Genomic DNA, 19,220 nt, shown 5'->3' with positions numbered 1-19,220 from the left:
GTTTTCGTTCTTCGCGCATCTCCACTGCGCATCTTCGCCCTGATAGGCGATACTCCCAAACGAAGTGGAAAGCGATTGGCGGAGAGCTCGCTGCGTTCCCCCACCATCTTCCAACCTGCGCGTCGCAGTTATGGACTCTGGTGAACTGCGGTATACATATGTGTGCAATGTCGTGTGAATTTAGTTGTAAATATATATATATATATATATATAAGATAGTTATCTGAGTTGCATACCGACATTATGGCATCCGGGGTGTCAGAGACTCTGATGTATCGGTGGCGCTCTCTGTATACCGACCTGATATCATCTAAGAGTGTGAGGGACCCCGTCGACTCTCTGCACTATATAATATCATCTTGAGGTGTCACGGACCCCGGTAATTTTCTCTGCGTAACTTTTGATTCCGACCACAAACGCAACACACAAACGCAACGGTTTTGAGCCATAATTTATATATAGAACAGAACAGAACAACCAAGAACAACTCAATGCTTTTATGCCACACGATTCGAGACATTCCAGTGCTGCCTCTTTACCATTTGCATGTCACATTCTACTGTATCAACTCACAATCAGTTGAATTTTGACTGGTACTGTAAGTAGTGAGTACAGAGCACTGCTGTATACTTGTATATACATTTCAGCACTATTGGTAGTAGGAATTGATATCAGAAACATTGATATGTATACACATATTTGTTATTCTAAACAGAGAGAAATACAGAATTTCAAGTTTCTTTAATTTAAATGCCCTTTAATTATAAATTGTAATATATATTAAAATAGTTAATAAGTAATTTAGCATAAACTACTAATATAGATTTACAGGTAATTATACATCTTATGTAGGTTTTTCTTATATAACAATTAAAAAGAACAAGAATACAAACTTAAGAATCAAATAAATCAACTTAAAATTTATCTTAGAATTGTTGAATACTGCTACACTATGGCTTCAGCTTCAAGCACAAGTGCTCGTAGTTTATTTGTTGAATCAAAAATGAGATTAGCTGATAGAGTACAAGTTAATGTAAATAACATTGCATCCCTTGCAAGGCAAATACAAAGAGGTTCAAAAAGTAGCGAGGTAATATTTTGTTAAATAAAGTTTATGTGAACATTAATCTCTTTAATTATAGAATATTTACAGATGTTAATGCATAGTGCAAAAAATTTTGCACAACAGGAACATGGATTAGAAACTGCTGAAAATAATTTAAAGAAAGTTGCTCTTATAACAACTCATTTAGAATATCAAATGGAATCTATCAATAGAAGTTCTGTGATTTTAGAGCAAGTTACTGAACAAATACGTGCTATGCAAAGATAAATTGTAATGAATTCATGAATGAATAGCATAATCATAATTTTATATAATTTGTTACATATTTTTGATACATTTGTTGATATGTTAGAAATTGATGAAATGAATTTGTTTCTTCTTGAGATTTAAGTTTATGATTGTATATAAATAGTTGTAAAAAATATTTTACATCAATACTGTATGGTATTAAGGAATACATGTAATGCACTAATTGTTTTTCTATTATTTTATTCTGAATTAAGGTATTCTATCAAAGATTTCCTTGAATTTTTTAAATTCAGTATAGTTTTTTGTTTTAATAGTTTCCATGAAAATATTTATAAACATACCATTGAAATCAAATCACATAATACAATTGTATATAACAGTCCGGGTTTAATATTAAAACGAAAAATGATAAATAATGTATATCTTGTTAAATCATTTGTCGTTTATTTTATGTACTTAATTTATAACCTGAGTTTGAAAAAAATTTAATACAATTATTAGAAAATGATAAATTCATATCTTCTTAGAAAGCTACAACTCTATGTAAATACATTCGATTCTTTACATAAAATTTCGTAATTATATTATGTATTTTGTAATATTTAAATTAATGACGCAAAAAAGTAGTATTATGACGTTTTACCAAATGAAAGTTTTATCAATTTTGGCTACATACACAAGATACAATTTGCTAAATAATTAAATTCTTGTTGTGAAAGAGACTTTCCAAAAAATCGTATTGTACAATTTATCAAGGATATAAAATATCATAATGACCAGGACGATATAATAAATGAACTGCTGGAGTAGCACCTTCAGGAAAATCATGTGCAGTTACTTCAGTCCCGGCACCTCGATCCATGTAACGAACTCGTACTCCAGTTCCTAAAGCAGTACTCATTGCTATAATGTGAATGTGGTCAGATTCTTTGTACATTGGTTCCACTTCCTATAAAAATAAATCATTTTTATTGCAAATTATGTATATTACCAACCGATTGTTTTCACTATTAATTTCATAAATATTATGTTGTTGAAACATTTTTTATTTATCAAAAATGATTAAATAAAATATTATGCATAATTCTTACTTGACGGCAAAATTCTGAAACAGTACGTTCTCCTTCGATAAAGTGCTGATAGAAATCAGCTTCACTTCTTAATTGACCAGAAGTAATTAATCTAAGGTAGACAACAACATAATCAGAACACCCTTGTTCATTGAAAAGTTTATGTAATTCAATGTAGCTTGATTCTGCATCTCCTCCTACTTTATTAATTACATCCATAAACTGTAATTTAAAATGAAAAGAATATTCTTTTTTATACATGAAGCATTATAAATATGTTGTAATCTTATTTCATATTTACCGTATCATGAAAATCACCAACAGTAAATTGAGGAAAACCTAATGCTACTAAATTGTCTTTGCTTTTTAATGCAAGTTCTCGAAATTTTTCGTATTCTTCTTTATTTCCAATTAACTTTTCAAGATATGCAAAACTAAAGGCTCTGAAAAAGCAGTTTCCATCTGGTCTAGTTCTTCTAATGTATGAATATTTTTGACCCAACGCTTTAGCTTTTGAAAGATATACTTCATCTTCTGTATATTCACGTTCTAAACTTTTTATAGGTTCTTTCTCACCAACCAGAGCAATGGATTCAGAAATCTGAAAAATTAATATTATTTTATACTTATGTTTGCTTTTTAGCAATATAAACTAAGAGACAATAAATAAAAATGTTACATTGTAATAATTTATTCAATCAGATTATAATAATTGTATTTTAGTTCAAAATAATTGAAACTATAAAACAAGACATTTATAAAAGTTAGCTGGCTAGAAACAGGAATAAATATTAATAACAATGATGGAATAGCATTAAACAATTTTCAAAATAACAGTAATTAATAACTGACAGAACAATTTTCAATAAATACATTTTAAAAGTGATAAGAAATAAATATTAACCTCCATCTCAATTCGCCTTTGCTGTTGAAGAATTAACTCATCTTGATTAATATCTGTAATAAAATAAATCTGATAAGTCATATGGCTATTTCATTGTAGCTCTAGTTATGTATCTTAAAACCTGTGTTTTCCGTTAATTGTTCTCTACAAGACGTCTCTTCCATATTTTAGAATTTCATAAATTTTAAAACGACTGTCAAATTACCAGTCGTAAATAAAAGCCTGATGTCCATGTGGAAATTGAAAAGACATTTACCCTTGTAGTTAAATGTTTAGATTGGTGACTGTATCTCTTAAAATAGGGTAGTTTCAATATAATAATAATATCAATATTTTCTTTAAATGTTCATATATATATATGTATATATATATAGACTTATTAAAAAGAACTTATACAGTAGGAAACGCGACTCTTTTTTCATAATTTGGACAATGATTATATTAATAAATTTCACCACTAGAAAGTCATATCACTTATCACTAGCTTTTCACAACCCGAAAAATGATGAATGCTGTGCAATATGAAATTATATTTGAATCTGCTCTTTTCATATTAGAATAAAAAATTGTTAACATTAGCGCTTTTAATATTGAATTATTATATGATTTATAAAATTATTGGAAAAATGTTAATTAGTTATTTCAATTACGTTATATATACTTCAGTTTACTATCTCAAAATTCTAAAATAAATTAAATAAACAATAACGTGTCGTTGGGTGTGTATAATATTTTAAAACTTTTGTGTTATTTATTTATATTTAACAGAAAATAATAATGAAAATATATATTAAAGTTTATGTGTAAAAAGAATTCAAATTTATAATGCATAAAAGAAACATGTATTTCATAGTTTAAATTTTAAAAATTATATTATTTAGTACTGTATCTATATAAGGTTATCATACCTTATAGAATAATCGAAATATATCGAAATTTTATCGGTCAAATGTAAACGAATATTTTTACTACAAACCAATGTGAACATGGCAAATTTTGAAAACGAAGGAAATGTAAGTGACAGAGAATTAAATGAAAGCAATGCTGGTATCGGCGGAGAAAATTCTCAGGATTCTCAAGAGGAGGTAGAAAATAATATGCGAACTGATGAAGAACAAAAGGAAAAGTTAGTGAGGTTACCACTAGGTAGAATAAAAACAATTATAAAAATGGATCCTGAAGTGAACATGATTAACCAAGAAGCCGTTTTTTTAATTGCAAAGTCTACGGTAATTATAAATTGTTTTATTAGTTTGTGAGTTGTAAGCATTGTACTACTTCCTTTTAAATATAAAACTTTTTGGTTTTGTTATGTTTCATGTTCTTATTAACTTTATATCATATTACAGGAGCTTTTTATTGATTCCCTTACTAAAGAATCATATAAATATACAGCACAAATGAAAAAAAAGACAATACAAAAGAGAGATGTAGAAAGAGCAATTGATAATGTCGATGCTCTTGTATTTTTAGAAGGAATGTTGAATTGAAATTTAATTTATTTAATATTTATGCCTTGTAACATGTCATTGATTTACCTTATTTATATATGTGTATAAGTTGTACATACACATATAAGTACAGTTCTGATTTTTACAACAAAATACACTAAAATATGTGGAGAAGGTTGATTTTATAAGATTTTTTATTTCTTCTTAATAATTATTATTAAATAAATAAATATAGTGTACCTCATAGTGTATATAAACTAAGTGTATAATGTGAAAATAACAATCTTTTTGCATACATATAAATTAAATTCAAACTGATTTATGTATAATTTAATGAATAGTTAAAACTAAATTTTAAAAATGGATGTATAAAAATAAGTACAAATTACATAAAAGCGCTTTATTATGAGTTTTTAAGCACAAAGACATACTTATTAATCATTCATATAACAGATAGCAAAGTATTGGTTAAAAATATTTTACTATATTTATACTAAAATTTTGAAGTTTTATATCTAATATGTATCTTTATCCTAAAACTTGTATGATACACATGTATATAATTTCATCTGCACATACAAAGAATTGCACAATTGTATTATTTTATAAGTAAAATATAAATAATTTTTTTTAAGTCATACACATTAATATATTTCTATAAGTATATTTTAATTTGTCTACTATTATTTATAATCTACTTTGTATAATGCAGAATGAAATTTTTACATCACATTTACTTTTAATTTAAAATTTAATTAGTAACTGTAATATTTGCATTCAATCCAAGAAAATAATTTGTCAATTTTTCTCATTTGAAATGCCAGAGAATATTTTAGATGTAAAAAGAAGTATTTCAAAAGTTTCTATCTAGTATATAATTTATAAACAAAGAGAGAAAAAATCAGTCTTATTTCACATATGCCAATTCTCATTTTTATACTACCAATTATAAATATTCAGAGATCACAAGAGATACTATTGTTATACTATCAATACATAATATTTAAATAGAAAAGAAATTGTTATAATATTTTCAGCATATAAAGAAACGAATTCTATAGTACATAGTATATCATTGTGACCATCTAATCTCCAAATATTTTCAATAATACAATGTAATTCGGTCAAATGATTTGATTCATTGAATACAAATATTTACTTTGATACACCTTTGAGTGTGGTAACTACAGATGAACTATATTATTAAAATAAATAAATGATTTCTTTGTATGTTATAAAGTGAATGATTTATTGTCTGTCTAGCATCTCTAACAATTCCAATGTAATTATAATACTTAGTACAGTGTAAAAGAAAATTAACGATTTTCATTTATGGGCACAGTGATATTTAATATAAATATATTTATATGAAAGAAAAAGGCGGACGTGCGCTGAGTATAGGCGCACCATAATTTGTGTTACAGATATTGGAGCTGATGAGTAGTAACGCACAATATTATCACTGTAGTAACATGATGATATACATAATCAGCACTGAATGACTGAACTTCACACGGGGGGGGGGGGGAGGACTGATCATCCAAAAACTGACTAATACGCAAATCAGTTAAGCAGGGAAAAATTAAAATTAATCGAATGAAATTTAATCAAATATTTTGAGATTAAATAGTCACAACAACAGTACTTCTTTGAAATAATTTCTTCTGTATTACAAAGATTTTGTAGAAAAGGTACTTTATTTAAAGAGAAAATATCAATGAGCTTAAATTTTTGAACAAGAATTTTTGAAGAAATTTTTTTTCTATCGTCGTATCGTTCCTTTGCATACAACTTTTCTCTAATACATTTTTATTTCCAAAAAATAATAAACATACTTAAATACTTCGAATGAATATTTCTTACTTGTATGTATTATTTATACACAGGATCTAATATTTCAAAAGTAATTGGAAAAACGAACAAATTGAAAACATTATAAAAGTTAATACAATTTATAATTAAAAATTCTTTCCACTTATATTGCATAATTATTACAGTTCATAGATAACATTAGCTGATGTACAATAATTTATGAGAAGTTGACATGTTATTCGGGGGATTTTCGGATAAAATGACTGACCTTTTTTCATTGCTTTTCAATTTTTCTAAGTTAAAAAAACAAACCCTTAAAAAACTACCTACTTACTGCAGCTTTGTTTTGCATATTATGTTAAAATACTATTCTAACATTTATATTTGAGTATTATGTATATATTAGACATACTGAAAGATCGCTTGTCTTGATTGGTATTAAACTTGTTTGGAAATTTTTGTTAAATCCTGTATTATTAATTTTGTGAAAATAACTTGTATTTAAGATTCACATCTTATTTGGTTCAAAAGATAACTTTTCTCTTTTATATCTTTCTAAAATTGGAATTTACAGTATTTTAACATTGCTAGTCTGTTTACTACATCATCTTGAACTTTATATTAATTACGAATCTTTGTATTTTAAAATACACTGAAGTTGTATACTTTATTAATTATAATTATTAAAAAAGTACAAGTTGGTTTCCTACAGAAATCAATAATTAAAATTATTATTTTTTAAACAATTACCTTAATTTTAAACGAATATTCAGTTTGAGTTTATTAAATAAACATTACTCTTTCCAAGTAAGTATGTACACTTCTAAAACTTTTGCAACTTTTTTTTTGTTGCATAAAAATAAAAATATAATTTTTAAAGAGAAATATTACATACATGTATCTTTTCACGTTTGTTCTATTTAGTATTTCAGGATTGTGCTAAAGTCACTGAATGTTATCTATACTCATATTGAAGAAAGAATATAAGAAGTCATTAAAGAAGTATGTATATTATTGTATAATTATATACGAAAGATACTAAAGAATTAGGAAGTAACTTGCCATATTTTTTACTTCTTACGTTTAGCTTTACGACGTTTACACTCCCCTCTAAAAGAATTTTGATCTCCTGATGTGCTTGAAGTTCCGGTCTTGCTATGGTTGTACAAATTATTTAAAAAGTCTTCAAAATCTGCTTCGCTAATCAAAATAAGAAATAATTTGAAATACTGTATATTTACCAGCACATTTTATAATATTATATTAATATAATATGATTATAAACTTAATCAAACATCAGAATAATGGTACCTCGTATTTGGATCTATTTGTTGACGTTTTTTATTATTATTGACGGTTGTTTGCGATGGCGGTCGCTGACCTAAGACAATTCTATATTGGACACTATGCGTATTTGCTCTCAGATGTTTTAAATTACCAGCTTGACAAGCTGCCCAGTCAGTGACATCATACACTGCACCCTCCATACAAGCATAATAATGCCAAAGAAAACCCATTAAACGAGATTCTGCCCAGATATCTCCCTATTAATTTAAACAGTCTAGTTAAAAGTACAGTTTAAGAAAATTTTGTTGTTTATATGTCATTTTAGTACTTACTTCTCTTGCACTGTGGCGTATTTTACATTGAGCACAAAATCGTGCTGCATAACAAGGACGTTGCGTAGGAATTCTCTTGTGCCTTAGACCACAATTTGTACATCTTATTGTATTTGCTGCTTGTTCCATTTTTCTATGAAGTTGAGAAAGTAAATCACTTAATTCACCCCAAGCTGCTTCAACTTGTCTGGTTTGATCAAATGCTTGTCTTCGTTCCTAAAATATTAAAAGGATAGTGCAATTATAATTGTAATACGGTTTTTAAATAATTATTTTTTACGAAAAATATTTATAACATTTTCATAACTTTTTTGTCGTAATAAATATGAAAATATACCGGTTCACCAATTATATCAAATGCGTGTACGAGTATCTTGAAGGCCTCCTCTGCACCTGGTTGATTATTTTTGTCTGGATGAACTAAGAAAGCTTGCCTCTTATAATACTTTTTAATGTCATCGTCTGAACATGTTGGTGTTACACCAAGTATACTGTAAGGATCTTTTCCTTTACAAGCCAATAATCTCTTCATAGCTTCTTCACCAGTGCTAGGTAATGCAATATTACTTTCAAGACCACCGCGTATCCAATTACTGTTCTCTTCTTTTTCTTCACTTTTGGCTTTTATTTTACGCCAAAATGCAAATTTACTATTTCCAAACCAATCATCCAATTGTTTACCAACAGCATTTAGAATTCGAACTTTAGAAAATGTAACAGCCATGTAGACCCATGAATATTTTAAATATAATATCGTATGATACCACCCACATTTACCACTAAAATGTAATACACAATGTTTAAATTACTTAAAGTAATTAGAATGTATAAAGTATTAATATTAAATATTATTTGGTATCAGTGTTAAACAAAAGTTATATCAAGTAACAAATAAAGAAATAGTGGTGGAGACTGGAGTGAAGAATAGTTCCTTTTCCTTATTCCTTACATTCGTCTTCAACGATAGATTATCATTAATAATTTATCTGTTATTTGTTAGTTGAATAACGTCTAACACTGTTTAGTACTGTAAAATATAAACTGAAATATTGTCCATATTAAATGTTACTTACAGTTGAATCATAAGATTGGCACTCATACTAACTACATCAGATACTAAGTGCAGTAACCAATGAAATATTTTTAAACCGATTTTAATCCAACGATTGGCATATTTATTTAAATTTTTACATAAATCTTTAACTGGAGATTCTCTATTCTCTCTTCTACGATTCCTTTGAGCTTTCTTAATTTGCTGTGCCTTTTCAGTTTGAAAACGTTTTGAATTTTTTTCCTTGGTAACTTTCTTTTCTTCTTTATTGATTTTATTAACAACTTGTTGATTTTTCTCTATCTTTTCAGGAGATACAGTCTGACTGGAAGTATTTGTTGTATTCAAATTATTATTTATTTGTATAGGTCGTTTAAGAATATTTCCTGCAGATTTAGGATTATTATTTTGAATTTTTGAATTATTCAGTGTCTCTGCTTTTTCTGACTTTTTAGGCGTTTTAGAAACTTTCTTTTTCTCAAATTGATTAGATCTATCAAAAGTATTTATTTCGTGAGATTCAATCGGTGAACCAAGATTGTCCAATGATACCCAGCGTCTTGGTAGATTTGAATTATTTTTTTCTAAAATTTTACGTGGTATTTGTATTTTTGGAGAATTGTGATCATCGCTACCAGACGAATTTTGCCTTTTCAGTGCTGCAGATTTGGATTTGTTTTTTGAATTTTTATTAGAAATCTTTTTATTTACAGACTCTGCTTTTGGTTTTATAGATTGAACAGTTAGAGGAGATGGAGGTGCTGGAGCAGATTTTGTTAATACATCAGAATAAGAAGGTCGCATAGGTTTTACCTCTGCTACCGCACGAGGTTTCTTATATTGAGAATCTGTTGAATTTTTGGGTAATCCTTCAGGTTCTCTGACATCTACATTTAACTGTGGTACTGGAGTTACATTTGGCGAACTACCAAAGGGACTATATGTACCAGATTGATTTGGTACCCAATTACCAACTAAATTGTCAATTAATTGTTTTCCATTAAAATTTTGAGGTGGTAATTCAGATGGTACCGTAATGTGTCGATCGTTAAAAAGACCATATTCACGACCAATAATATTTTGGTTTCTATAGGATGTTATATTTGAAAGTTGACACTGCTCTGCCATGATTTGTGAAGCATTTCCATAGATTACATTAATATAATTACCTCCACCAACATCTATTGTACCAATCAGGTCATTATTTTCATTTATACCTAAATGATTTACTGCTTGCGATGGAAAATAAATTGAATCTGTCGTAGACTCGTAATTTGACATGTCATGCATGTAAAGAGGACCACCCATTGGAGTCATTGGTTGTATTGTGGATGGATTAGTATGTGGTGTCTGACTAGTAATATAATGTCTTGTTTGACTTGAAGAATAATCTCCCCAATTGTGGGTTGCAGTTTGTTGTGGATTTATACCAAACTGAACATAATGACCATTGGAACTTTCTAGATCGGAAGTCATGGCTTCAATAATTTTATCTAAGGACATATGTTTAAAGTCAGGTGGAGATTGTTGTTGTTCTGCCATATTGTGGTAGATTTCTATAAAGTAAAGATACAATTATTTTAAAAATACATACATGTAGCAAACCATTTTTAATTTATCCTATTATAAAACATGATAATTTAAAAGAATAAATATTATTTATGTCAGTAGTAGTAAGTTAAACTATAAAAGACGTCGAGTTCTTGTTTTTGAGAAAAAAACATCGGTAAGTTACAATCGTTTCTGGGTTATATCAAACATTCAGATAGCAAGAAAAGAATGTTAACGTAAATGAATTCAACTTAAGTTATTAACAACGCATACATTAATTTTGGGTAATTTTGTAACCTAAAATAAATTTTTTCTGGTGAAATTATAACAGATATAACGATATAAGACTTACATTTGTCGGCAAGCATATTACCCTTAGATGTTCATTTACATTGTATTCAAAATAAACGGCTTCTTGATGTATTGTACAAGAAATATCATACTTAAGTGATATATACAATTTTAAACTATACAACCATGCGGTTAATACAAAATCAGTCGCTATTTATTCGTGGTCCGTGCTACCAGCAGATTCATAAACGGATCACATAAATAGTTTTCTTTCTGTATACATACAACATTTAGTATATACATATATATAATACTATTGCGAAAAGTTCCTAGATATACGGATATGTGGGATATGTCCAATTATTAAACCGTTATAGCTCTGATTTATAAAATCTTTAAATAATTTTTATTACAAAATTCTTATCAATTTTATCTTATACGTATTTTACTGAAACAATTAAATACGATTATTTTTCTCAAAACGTAACGATAACAGTTTTTTACTAGGATCGTATTTCTGCACATTGGCTGTGATTCCTGTTATCACTAGTTTATCAGATATCTGAAATTCAATTGTTGAAATAAATTAATTGTTTTGCATAATTTTATTTAAAGAACGAACAAACATTACAATATCATTTTGTAGATAAATTTTGTATTTAGTTTTCACTTTTAGCTTATTTTTCCTACACAAAAAAGGCATAACATATATCAAGTTCTGTTGTTAATACGTGTATTTAAAATTTTATTTATTATTAACAGTTATCGTTAGCAAAAACAGTAAAACCAATACAATATAAATATACATACATGTTTTATATTGTGTATAGTTAGCATAAATCATATATAACAACAAGTATTAACACTGTAACGATTAAGTAAATAGAATATTTCGTTTGTATTGACATGTTGCAAGGGTCTTCTCCTCTTCTAGTTTGGCAAGCACATACTTCACGATCATGACTGTTTACCTGCATAACAATAATTCTAATTAAATTTATAGTAAATCAAATTTAATGACATATAAAATTATATAATGAATGCAAATTTAAATAATAATTGTAATTAATAAGCTTCTCATGTTTTTGAAAAATTGATACACAATATGAAAAATATACAGAATACATCAAATTTGTATAAAGATATAACATTTTTTAATATATTGTTTAAGAAAGTTACTAACACGTTGTTGATAACATCCTGATGTTACAGGTATCAGATCATCTTCGATCACTTTGCCACAGAATGATGATGTTCTAGCAACTGTAAAAATGTTGAATGTTTTTAGATATGTTTCGTGTATTTTGATATTGCATATTTAAACTATAATATACTTACTACCCCCGTTGTACCTATAGGTATATTTTACACACACATTTGAAGATGTAAGAGTACATAACATTGATTCATTATTTGCCATTTCATGCGGATCTGGTGGTTTATCTAAAGTTTGTGGAATATTTTATTACTTTTTAATTCATTTACTTGTTATCAATAATAGAACATTCATTGTAAAAATTATAAATTTTAAACAAATGTTAAATATTTGTTACTTTTTTAACATTATTACGTTTTAACTTATGTATAAATAAGAATAATTTTGCAAAGATTAATATTACTATATTGTATAAATCTAGACAGTTTTACCTGTTATAATTGGAGGCTCGATACAAGGAAAATCTGTAAGCTTTGTACAATTAAAATGATCTGGTTTAATATTAAATGCAGGTGCTATCCAAGTATATTGAAAGCATTTTGGCATATCTGTTTCAGCTGTAAAGTATATAATAAATACGATGTTAATATTATCATCTCAAATTCTGAAAACTTAAAATATAATCACCTAATGATAAAGATTCTGCACAAATAATTAAGGTTGCACACAGAATAATGTTAATCATTTTGAAATCTTCAATACTTGGTCCCAATCGCTTCACTCTAGAAATATAGCTTATCTGATAAAACTAACTGTGATCTATCACTTATCTGGTACTGCACCTAAAGCATAGCACTACAGTAAATTGTAATCTATAAAGTACACTTGTATTTATCTCTATATGAAAAAGAAAGAAACACCTATGGTTAGTGCTACATGTACAGCACATAAAAAAGTTGTGTTTCATTAATGAGATCAGAGTTTAAAATTTTTGTGATTTATTACAAAGTTAATATATATTTACATTTTTTAAAGGTATAATATTTCTAAAGATAATGAGGTAAGTAAAAATCAGCCATTATAAAAAGATTCTTAGTCTACTGATAAAGATAAATATCTTTTTTAAATGCTTTAGACATTCTGTTGCTGATACTTTAAGTGTACCTTTTGTTCGTTTATAAAGGAATTATTTAAGAATCATATATAACGAAATTTTATTAAAATTCATCATGCCTAGTTAATGCATCTCCAAAATCAGTTGCTTGAGAACCAACGAAAATATCATATTTTTCTAATATTTCGTCTTTTGTAAGCTTTTGATCTGCGTCCGTGTCTGCTTCAAATATTAAATGTCGAGATTCAGCTTCTGCATGATCAAAGTCAGCTGGAATAATCCAAGTTTTGACCTAAAAATAAACAATTTGTTTAAGTTGGTTATTTTAATATGTTGTTACAGCGTATTATATAACATTATTTACTTCTTCAAAGTTTAAAAAGCCATCACCATCCTTGTCTCGATACATAGAAAACTGTTCTTTTTCATTTTTTACCCATTCAGGTTCTTCTTCTCCTTCTGGACCTTCAAACATGTCACCTATAATACAAGAATATTTGTAATCTTTTACAAGGAATATAATTATAAATTTTCCTAATAAAATATTTTAGTTGATATGTTGATATAAATTAAATACAGCAATAGATAAAATATGTACCAATGTATTCAGAAAGAGATATTTTGCCATCTCCATCTTTATCAATGTCTTCCATAGTTTCTAATACTACAACATCTTTCATATGATCTGCTTCTTCTGCATGGAGGAAGGCAGCAAATTCTTCTTTTGTAAGAGCATCATCACCATCTAAATCTGCAGTTGACCAACGTCTACGATCTTTCTTGAGCATAGCCACATATGAAAAAGTATTTTCTTTAGATTTCTCATGATTCTCTGCTTCCTGTTCGTCCATATCTCCATACACCATTGCCAAATACTCTGTCCATGGAAGTTTCTCTTTTCCTTCAGGATTATGTGATTTCCATTGGCGTTCAACATTGTCACGTATGTAACGTCGCTGTGTGTAAAGTATCCAGTCTTTAAGCTCTTCACCAGTAACATAACCATCTTTATCCTTGTCTATTTTATCAACTATTATTCCTAATCTCCGTGTACTTTCTTCAGGGGTAAGTTGATCAAAAGTCTTTGATTCTTCACCAAGGAAAGCTTCATGATCATATGCTGGATTATGTTGAGAATGAACATAATGTTCCTCTTCGCTTGGCTCCTAAAACAAAGCTTACTTACAAAAATTTTATAATATAAAATATATCTTATTTTATACAAGGTTATGTATAGAAGAACTGTATTGTTATTAATGAACTAGTTATTTATATAAAAATTGAATATGAATATTTTTCAGTTAGAAGATTTTTCAAAAGTTTCGAATTGTTAAAAATGACAGACAAACCTTATTAACAACTCGCGTCTTGTGTTCGTTTTCCGGCTTCGAGATTGCCGTCGCCAAGACAGAAAAACCGATTAAAATTTGGAGAAGCATGAATTCTTGCATAACTCACTTAAACGCAAGACTAGTAAATTGTATCGAAAATCGATACGTGAGTGAAATTACTAAAATCTTGATTCCTAGGAAACGAATTCTAACAATAACGAATAAAACCTCAACGGCTCCTGTTCAGCTTACTCGGAACTTCCACATCAGCATAAGCTTTAATGTCTTACTTGACGCTGCATCCCCACTTCCCAACTACATCTTCGTTTCAGAACCATTTCTGATGCTGATGCTGAAATGCTTTTTGCTCCATATCGCAAACATTGTGACCGAATTACGCTCATAGGATGTTGGATGGATGAACGGTATCAAATCAACCGGCATATAATTATGTATGACCGGTCCACGTGATTATCGACAAGATATTTGTATACAGATGATAACGCATCAAAACTTCGATACAAACAATAAAATTCTTTATTATTTAACAAAAATCGTACATAGTGATAGAATAATTCAATGGATCAAAACAGTTACTTTTCTTTCTTTGCGAATGATCTTATATATAAGATAGTTGAGTTAATCAAAATAAATTGAAAAGCTTTTATTTAATCAATTTTAATTGTAATGATATTCGTAATATAACATAAAAGACATTATGATTTATGTTAATAAAATAATTTTAATCAACAAAGAAATACGTGTGTTTATTACTTTATAGAAGCTAAGCACTCAACGTGTGGTTAAATAATTAATTCAGTTCATTTACTGTCATCTGTGTAGTTGGAAAAGTCAATGTACTCGCGGTGTGTATACAGAGTGTCTCTCATGAAGCTATGATTTTAAAACGATGGAAGATAGAAAATAATTTCATTATGAAGAATTAGATGATATCAAAAGAACAAAAGTACATATCTTTAAATTCTTTGAAGCGCCTCCACTTCCGGAACCGATATATGTAGATCACGTGATGCTCCATGAGACATTTAATTTTGCCTAATAAAACTTTTTCTATCTTCTACTGTTTTAGAGTTATAGCTTGGTCCAGATGCGTGGGATACCCTGTATATGTAATCGGAACCTTAGTTCTAATTTTAGACTAAATTTTCTGTGGGGCATTACCAAGTTAAAGCTAAAATTTCGTTGATTGGAAACAAATGGTTTACTTATAAGTACTGTCGACAGATTTGTTTTTATTAAATTTATAATAACTAATTAATAACTAGTATTACGTATTTAATATTACAAAAACATTCTATCAATTGCTAATGACTAATGAAAATTACATGCTGTCAAATGCAATACAATTAGTAATCATCTGTTAGGCGTAAAAAAGAATTTAAAAGTAGACATTCCGTAAAATGTGCAACAATCGAAGTATTAATGAAAAAATGTTATTTAAATGAACGTCAGTTGTCTACTTATCATTATCTGATTATATGATATGAATAATATGTGTATGGAAATAAAACCATGGCAAATGATTTTCTTCTATGAGTTTTGCCTTTAATCATGATTTTCTGTAAAATGAATGAGTCATTTGCACTGACTCTTTTATCTAGGACGTGCTTATCCAGTTATCTTATATTTGTCGGTGATAAAGAGAATGTTGGGTGGAAGATTCAGGTATCCACTGTTGTATACGTCCGTAGTCACGGTGTCACCGTTTTTATTAATTGATCTTGCAGAATAAAAACGAAAGTTTAATCGTGTTTATAATATTATCTAAGGTATACATAGTGTGGATACGAAATCAATCGTTGAACGATGGCTGGTAAAAACGGACCGAAATTAGAGCAACGAATTCAGTGTATAAAATTTACCATCTTCTGTTTGAATGCCATCATATGGGTAAGCAGAACAAAATAGGAACAACCATAATTGTGTTCAATTGATGATATAATGTTGTGTTATAATCAATAATACTATATAGGAATTAAAACGTGCATCATTTTGAAAATCGGATAAAGCAGATTTAGATTTAGTAAAATTATTACAATCTACTTTCTATAATTTTTGTTTTTAATATTTGATTTTATTATTTTGATGAATTAGTAGGCCGTAACACGGATTTCCTAAATTACGTAGAAAATTGATATTTTGATGAAATTTCTTTTTGTTTTTATTGCAATTGCTTCTGTAAAGAGTAACTCGTTCTTTTGTGGTTGTTAATGGAGCAAAATGCAAATGTGTTTGCACAGGCAATTTAGATTGAAATGTTTCTTATTGCAACATAACATCCTCGTTACGCTCGAATCAATGTGAGTCAGTTCACATTGCGTACTAATCATATCTGTTTTTATCAGTGTGACGAGTACGTGACTTAAACGAATCGAGGAGTTGAAAACTAAAAGTTAAGAATTAAAGCGTGCGATAAATTACACGCACTATCGCATTTTTTTACGTTCTCGTACGTAGTTTTACTCGTTTTGATAGTATGCCTTCATTAATTGCTTTTCAATGTAGAACTCTAATCAATATTAATACTGGAACAATTAATGTTGAATATATACCTATTTTTAAATTAGAAATAAATTAAAAAATAAATGAGTCAAGGCAAGATAGCATAAAATTCGACAAAATGATGATAATTTCTGTAATTAAAAATAAGAAATCTGAGATTCATTATTTTTATGGTTTTGATTGTTTCACAATCAAAATTTAACAAATAAAATATAATTAATACATTGATTATATCACAATAATCATCAATGACCAATTAATCATCAATGAAAAAAATAAAACTTTAAATAACACCGTATTAGATTGTTGAAATAAAAAATGTTATTTTAAAAAAATTTGAAAATAGAAATTTTCTATTTGTCTTTTAGTTACTGGGCAGTGCATTATTCGGCTTATGCATGTGGCTGAGGCTGGATCCAAGTTTTGAGGAATGGGTCGATTTCCTTAATATGTATGAATTTTATATCGGAGGTTACATTTTACTTGCAGCCTCGATATTTATTATAATTATTACACTGCTCGGTTGCGCCGTTGCTCTGATGGAGCACATCCTTGGTCTCTATGTCGTAAGATATAATTGTTCAATTATCATAATTATCATTTTAGAAAGTAACTGTCAAATTGTCTTAAGGATTATTTATCTAAATTATTCCAACATGCAACAATTCATTTTCCGTATTTATTTATACAAAATTTGTTGTATGAACTTTTTGATTGCAAACAGACTAACCGGTTGTAAATTTTAATTGGGTTGATTCTTTCAGTATGTAGGCCTGCAATTAGCTTCTTACGTCCTCGGCCTCGTAGGAACGGCAATTCTTCTCGATTATTCCACCTACGATAGCAAAATTCAGCCGCTCATACGACAATCTATGACTGATCTCATCAGCAGATCTCACGATGGAAGGGCGACATATATTTTGCAATTGATTCAAGAAAGTGTAAGATGATGCATTTGTTGCAATAATCAAGACCGGATTAAGATTTCTGGAACCCCTGGCTATCAAACTTTTGAGGGCTTCCTTTGGTTCAAACATTGAAATTTATTCTGAATAAAATTAAATAACAAGGGCAAGAGTAAGAAAATTTAATTAAATATTTTTTGACATAATAAATGGAAGACTTAGAAGGGGGTTTACTAAAGAATGAAACCCGGGGCTGCAGCCCTCCTTAGATTTCTCCTTAATCCGGCTCTGGCAATGGTATCATAATTATACATGTAAACTTAAGTTAAACTTCTTTAATTTGGAGCAATTAATATTAAATTTAATTCTTTGGAACATTGATAATAGCATAGAAATTGATACAGTATTTATTGAAGTGATTCTCCATAATATGCACTATGATAAGAGTAATCAGATTTTTTTTTATATAACGCCTCTGTTACGTACTGAAGTAACCAGAGATAAAGTTAACGAAGAGATTTTAAAATAGATCGGTTGCTGTGGTGCCGATGGACCCATGGATTATTTGACCCTGAGGAAACCATTACCTACTGAATGTAGAAATTCTGTTACTGGAAATGCCTATTTTCATGGATGCGTCGAAGAGATTTCATGGTTTTTGGAAGCCAGATCGGGTTGGGTGGCCGGTTTGTCATTGACTTTGTGTCTATTGCATGTAAGACCTCAAATATTTTTCCTATATCGACTATTCTATATTAGAACATCTTCTACAATTGTTTATTGTCATTTGTTCAAATGTAGTTTATTATTTAATGATGTATTTAATTTTGCAGGTAGTAATAGCCGCGCTCAGCTTAACTCTTATCCGAGCTATTAAAAAGGAAGAACAACTTGTAGTATCATATAAACGTTAATTTTCATTGGTTCCTGAGTTACTTTATGTTTCATTGAGATTTATTAAAGTACTCACCTTATGAATTGGAATTTATATAAAAGAGAATGTGGCAAAAATAATAACATTCGTTTGAGGGTATTGGCGTAACTAGGTAAGAGCCAGGGTGCTTATCATTTTAAAACTTCCAGATTCTACAATTCCAGAATTCTAGAATTTCAAAATGAATTTTCAG

At 28.6% G+C, this 19,220-nt stretch overlaps 7 protein-coding genes across 11 annotated transcripts; 3 read left to right on the top strand and 4 right to left on the bottom strand.

Annotated features, from left to right (window-relative positions):
- Positions 1 to 280: 280 nt before the first annotated feature.
- BORCS7 (BLOC-1 related complex subunit 7) lies at positions 281 to 1,662 on the top strand. 2 transcript variants are annotated; one of them, XM_034326991.2, is made up of 3 exons: positions 281 to 831; positions 931 to 1,090; positions 1,154 to 1,662. In XM_034326991.2, exons 2-3 carry the CDS (start codon positions 953 to 955, stop codon positions 1,331 to 1,333), a joined length of 318 nt encoding a protein of 105 aa, XP_034182882.1. In that variant the 5' UTR covers positions 281 to 831; positions 931 to 952; the 3' UTR covers positions 1,334 to 1,662. The 2 variants fall into 2 exon arrangements, with proteins under 2 accessions (XP_034182882.1, XP_034182883.1); XM_034326992.2 differs by having other exon boundaries at positions 301 to 379.
- Positions 1,663 to 1,916: 254 nt separating this feature from the next.
- LOC117605546 (ubiquitin thioesterase otubain-like) lies at positions 1,917 to 3,829 on the bottom strand. Of its 2 annotated transcripts, none has more exons than XM_076691974.1 (5): positions 3,495 to 3,829; positions 3,290 to 3,342; positions 2,687 to 2,986; positions 2,407 to 2,607; positions 1,917 to 2,264 (listed from the first exon to the last, which is right to left on the bottom strand). In XM_076691974.1, the coding sequence occupies exons 1-5, from the start codon at positions 3,520 to 3,522 to the stop codon at positions 2,067 to 2,069; spliced, it is 780 nt and encodes a 259-aa protein (XP_076548089.1). In that variant the 5' UTR covers positions 3,523 to 3,829; the 3' UTR covers positions 1,917 to 2,066. The 2 variants fall into 2 exon arrangements, with proteins under 2 accessions (XP_076548089.1, XP_034182874.1); XM_034326983.2 differs by having other exon boundaries at positions 3,411 to 3,820.
- Positions 3,830 to 4,167: 338 nt separating this feature from the next.
- On the top strand, positions 4,168 to 6,259 carry PolE4 (DNA polymerase epsilon subunit 4). Of its 2 annotated transcripts, none has more exons than XM_034326990.2 (2): positions 4,168 to 4,518; positions 6,165 to 6,259. In XM_034326990.2, the coding sequence occupies exons 1-2, from the start codon at positions 4,276 to 4,278 to the stop codon at positions 6,240 to 6,242; spliced, it is 321 nt and encodes a 106-aa protein (XP_034182881.1). In that variant the 5' UTR covers positions 4,168 to 4,275; the 3' UTR covers positions 6,243 to 6,259. The 2 variants fall into 2 exon arrangements, with proteins under 2 accessions (XP_034182881.1, XP_034182880.1); XM_034326989.2 differs by lacking the exon at positions 6,165 to 6,259 and adding an exon at positions 4,639 to 5,083 and having other exon boundaries at positions 4,209 to 4,518.
- Positions 6,233 to 11,343, bottom strand: LOC117605544 (uncharacterized). Its single transcript, XM_034326981.2, has 6 exons — positions 11,126 to 11,343; positions 9,245 to 10,778; positions 8,509 to 8,950; positions 8,172 to 8,387; positions 7,864 to 8,096; positions 6,233 to 7,752 (listed from the first exon to the last, which is right to left on the bottom strand). The coding sequence occupies exons 2-6, from the start codon at positions 10,762 to 10,764 to the stop codon at positions 7,623 to 7,625; spliced, it is 2,541 nt and encodes an 846-aa protein (XP_034182872.1). The 5' UTR covers positions 10,765 to 10,778; positions 11,126 to 11,343; the 3' UTR covers positions 6,233 to 7,622.
- A 458-nt stretch (positions 11,344 to 11,801) lies between these two features.
- Positions 11,802 to 13,047, bottom strand: LOC117605549 (uncharacterized). Its single transcript, XM_034326988.2, has 5 exons — positions 12,908 to 13,047; positions 12,712 to 12,837; positions 12,403 to 12,507; positions 12,248 to 12,327; positions 11,802 to 12,035 (listed from the first exon to the last, which is right to left on the bottom strand). Exons 1-5 carry the CDS (start codon positions 12,963 to 12,965, stop codon positions 11,895 to 11,897), a joined length of 510 nt encoding a protein of 169 aa, XP_034182879.1. The 5' UTR covers positions 12,966 to 13,047; the 3' UTR covers positions 11,802 to 11,894.
- A 93-nt stretch (positions 13,048 to 13,140) lies between these two features.
- Tsp2A (tetraspanin 2A) lies at positions 13,141 to 19,078 on the top strand. Of its 2 annotated transcripts, XM_076691988.1 has the most exons (6): positions 13,141 to 13,280; positions 16,456 to 16,576; positions 17,557 to 17,754; positions 17,953 to 18,129; positions 18,623 to 18,808; positions 18,927 to 19,078. In XM_076691988.1, the coding sequence occupies exons 2-6, from the start codon at positions 16,493 to 16,495 to the stop codon at positions 19,005 to 19,007; spliced, it is 726 nt and encodes a 241-aa protein (XP_076548103.1). In that variant the 5' UTR covers positions 13,141 to 13,280; positions 16,456 to 16,492; the 3' UTR covers positions 19,008 to 19,078. The 2 variants fall into 2 exon arrangements, with proteins under 2 accessions (XP_076548103.1, XP_034182875.1); XM_034326984.2 differs by lacking the exon at positions 13,141 to 13,280 and having other exon boundaries at positions 16,358 to 16,576.
- Positions 13,285 to 15,102, bottom strand: scf (Calumenin B scf). The gene is made up of 4 exons (XM_034326982.2): positions 14,684 to 15,102; positions 13,933 to 14,500; positions 13,699 to 13,814; positions 13,285 to 13,626 (listed from the first exon to the last, which is right to left on the bottom strand). Exons 1-4 carry the CDS (start codon positions 14,783 to 14,785, stop codon positions 13,438 to 13,440), a joined length of 975 nt encoding a protein of 324 aa, XP_034182873.1. The 5' UTR covers positions 14,786 to 15,102; the 3' UTR covers positions 13,285 to 13,437.
- Positions 19,079 to 19,220: the final 142 nt, after the last annotated feature.

Source organism: Osmia lignaria, chromosome 14 (assembly GCF_051020975.1).
Source record: "Osmia lignaria lignaria isolate PbOS001 chromosome 14, iyOsmLign1, whole genome shotgun sequence".
Classification (NCBI taxonomy): domain Eukaryota; kingdom Metazoa; phylum Arthropoda; class Insecta; order Hymenoptera; family Megachilidae; genus Osmia; species Osmia lignaria.
This window is presented reverse-complemented; position numbering and strand designations above follow the sequence as displayed.

Excerpts from the sequence above, each read along its gene's own strand:
- BORCS7 (XM_034326991.2), top strand. The coding sequence starts at position 953 with ATGGCTTCAGCTTCAAGCACAAGTGCTCGTAGTTTATTTGTTGAATCA. Across the intron at positions 1,091-1,153 it reads GAGGTTCAAAAAGTAGCGAG|ATGTTAATGCATAGTGCAAA; the intron begins GTAATATTTTGT and ends GAATATTTACAG.
- LOC117605546 (XM_034326983.2), bottom strand. The coding sequence starts at position 3,453 with ATGGAAGAGACGTCTTGTAGAGAACAATTAACGGAAAACACAG. Across the intron at positions 2,987-3,289 it reads AAAGGCGAATTGAGATGGAG|ATTTCTGAATCCATTGCTCT; the intron begins GTTAATATTTAT and ends TTAATTTTTCAG. Across the intron at positions 2,608-2,686 it reads TTGGTGATTTTCATGATACG|TTTATGGATGTAATTAATAA; the intron begins GTAAATATGAAA and ends TTTAAATTACAG.
- PolE4 (XM_034326989.2), top strand. The coding sequence starts at position 4,276 with ATGGCAAATTTTGAAAACGAAGGAAATGTAAGTGACAGAGAATTAAAT. Across the intron at positions 4,519-4,638 it reads TTTTAATTGCAAAGTCTACG|GAGCTTTTTATTGATTCCCT; the intron begins GTAATTATAAAT and ends ATCATATTACAG.
- LOC117605544 (XM_034326981.2), bottom strand. The coding sequence starts at position 10,764 with ATGGCAGAACAACAACAATCTCCACCTGACTTTAAACATATGTCCTTA. Across the intron at positions 8,951-9,244 it reads GCCAATCTTATGATTCAACT|TGGTAAATGTGGGTGGTATC; the intron begins GTAAGTAACATT and ends ATTACATTTTAG. Across the intron at positions 7,753-7,863 it reads CAAATAGATCCAAATACGAG|CGAAGCAGATTTTGAAGACT; the intron begins GTACCATTATTC and ends TATTTTGATTAG.
- LOC117605549 (XM_034326988.2), bottom strand. The coding sequence starts at position 12,965 with ATGATTAACATTATTCTGTGTGCAACCTTAATTATTTGTGCAGAATCT. Across the intron at positions 12,508-12,711 it reads CGAGCCTCCAATTATAACAG|ATAAACCACCAGATCCGCAT; the intron begins GTAAAACTGTCT and ends CACAAACTTTAG. Across the intron at positions 12,036-12,247 it reads CAGGATGTTATCAACAACGT|GTAAACAGTCATGATCGTGA; the intron begins GTTAGTAACTTT and ends ATTGTTATGCAG.
- scf (XM_034326982.2), bottom strand. The coding sequence starts at position 14,785 with ATGCAAGAATTCATGCTTCTCCAAATTTTAATCGGTTTTTCTGTCTTG. Across the intron at positions 14,501-14,683 it reads AGACGCGAGTTGTTAATAAG|GAGCCAAGCGAAGAGGAACA; the intron begins GTTTGTCTGTCA and ends GCTTTGTTTTAG. Across the intron at positions 13,815-13,932 it reads ATCTCTTTCTGAATACATTG|GTGACATGTTTGAAGGTCCA; the intron begins GTACATATTTTA and ends CTTGTATTATAG.
- Tsp2A (XM_076691988.1), top strand. The coding sequence starts at position 16,493 with ATGGCTGGTAAAAACGGACCGAAATTAGAGCAACGAATTCAGTGTATA. Across the intron at positions 16,577-17,556 it reads GTTTGAATGCCATCATATGG|TTACTGGGCAGTGCATTATT; the intron begins GTAAGCAGAACA and ends TTTGTCTTTTAG. Across the intron at positions 17,755-17,952 it reads ACATCCTTGGTCTCTATGTC|TATGTAGGCCTGCAATTAGC; the intron begins GTAAGATATAAT and ends TGATTCTTTCAG.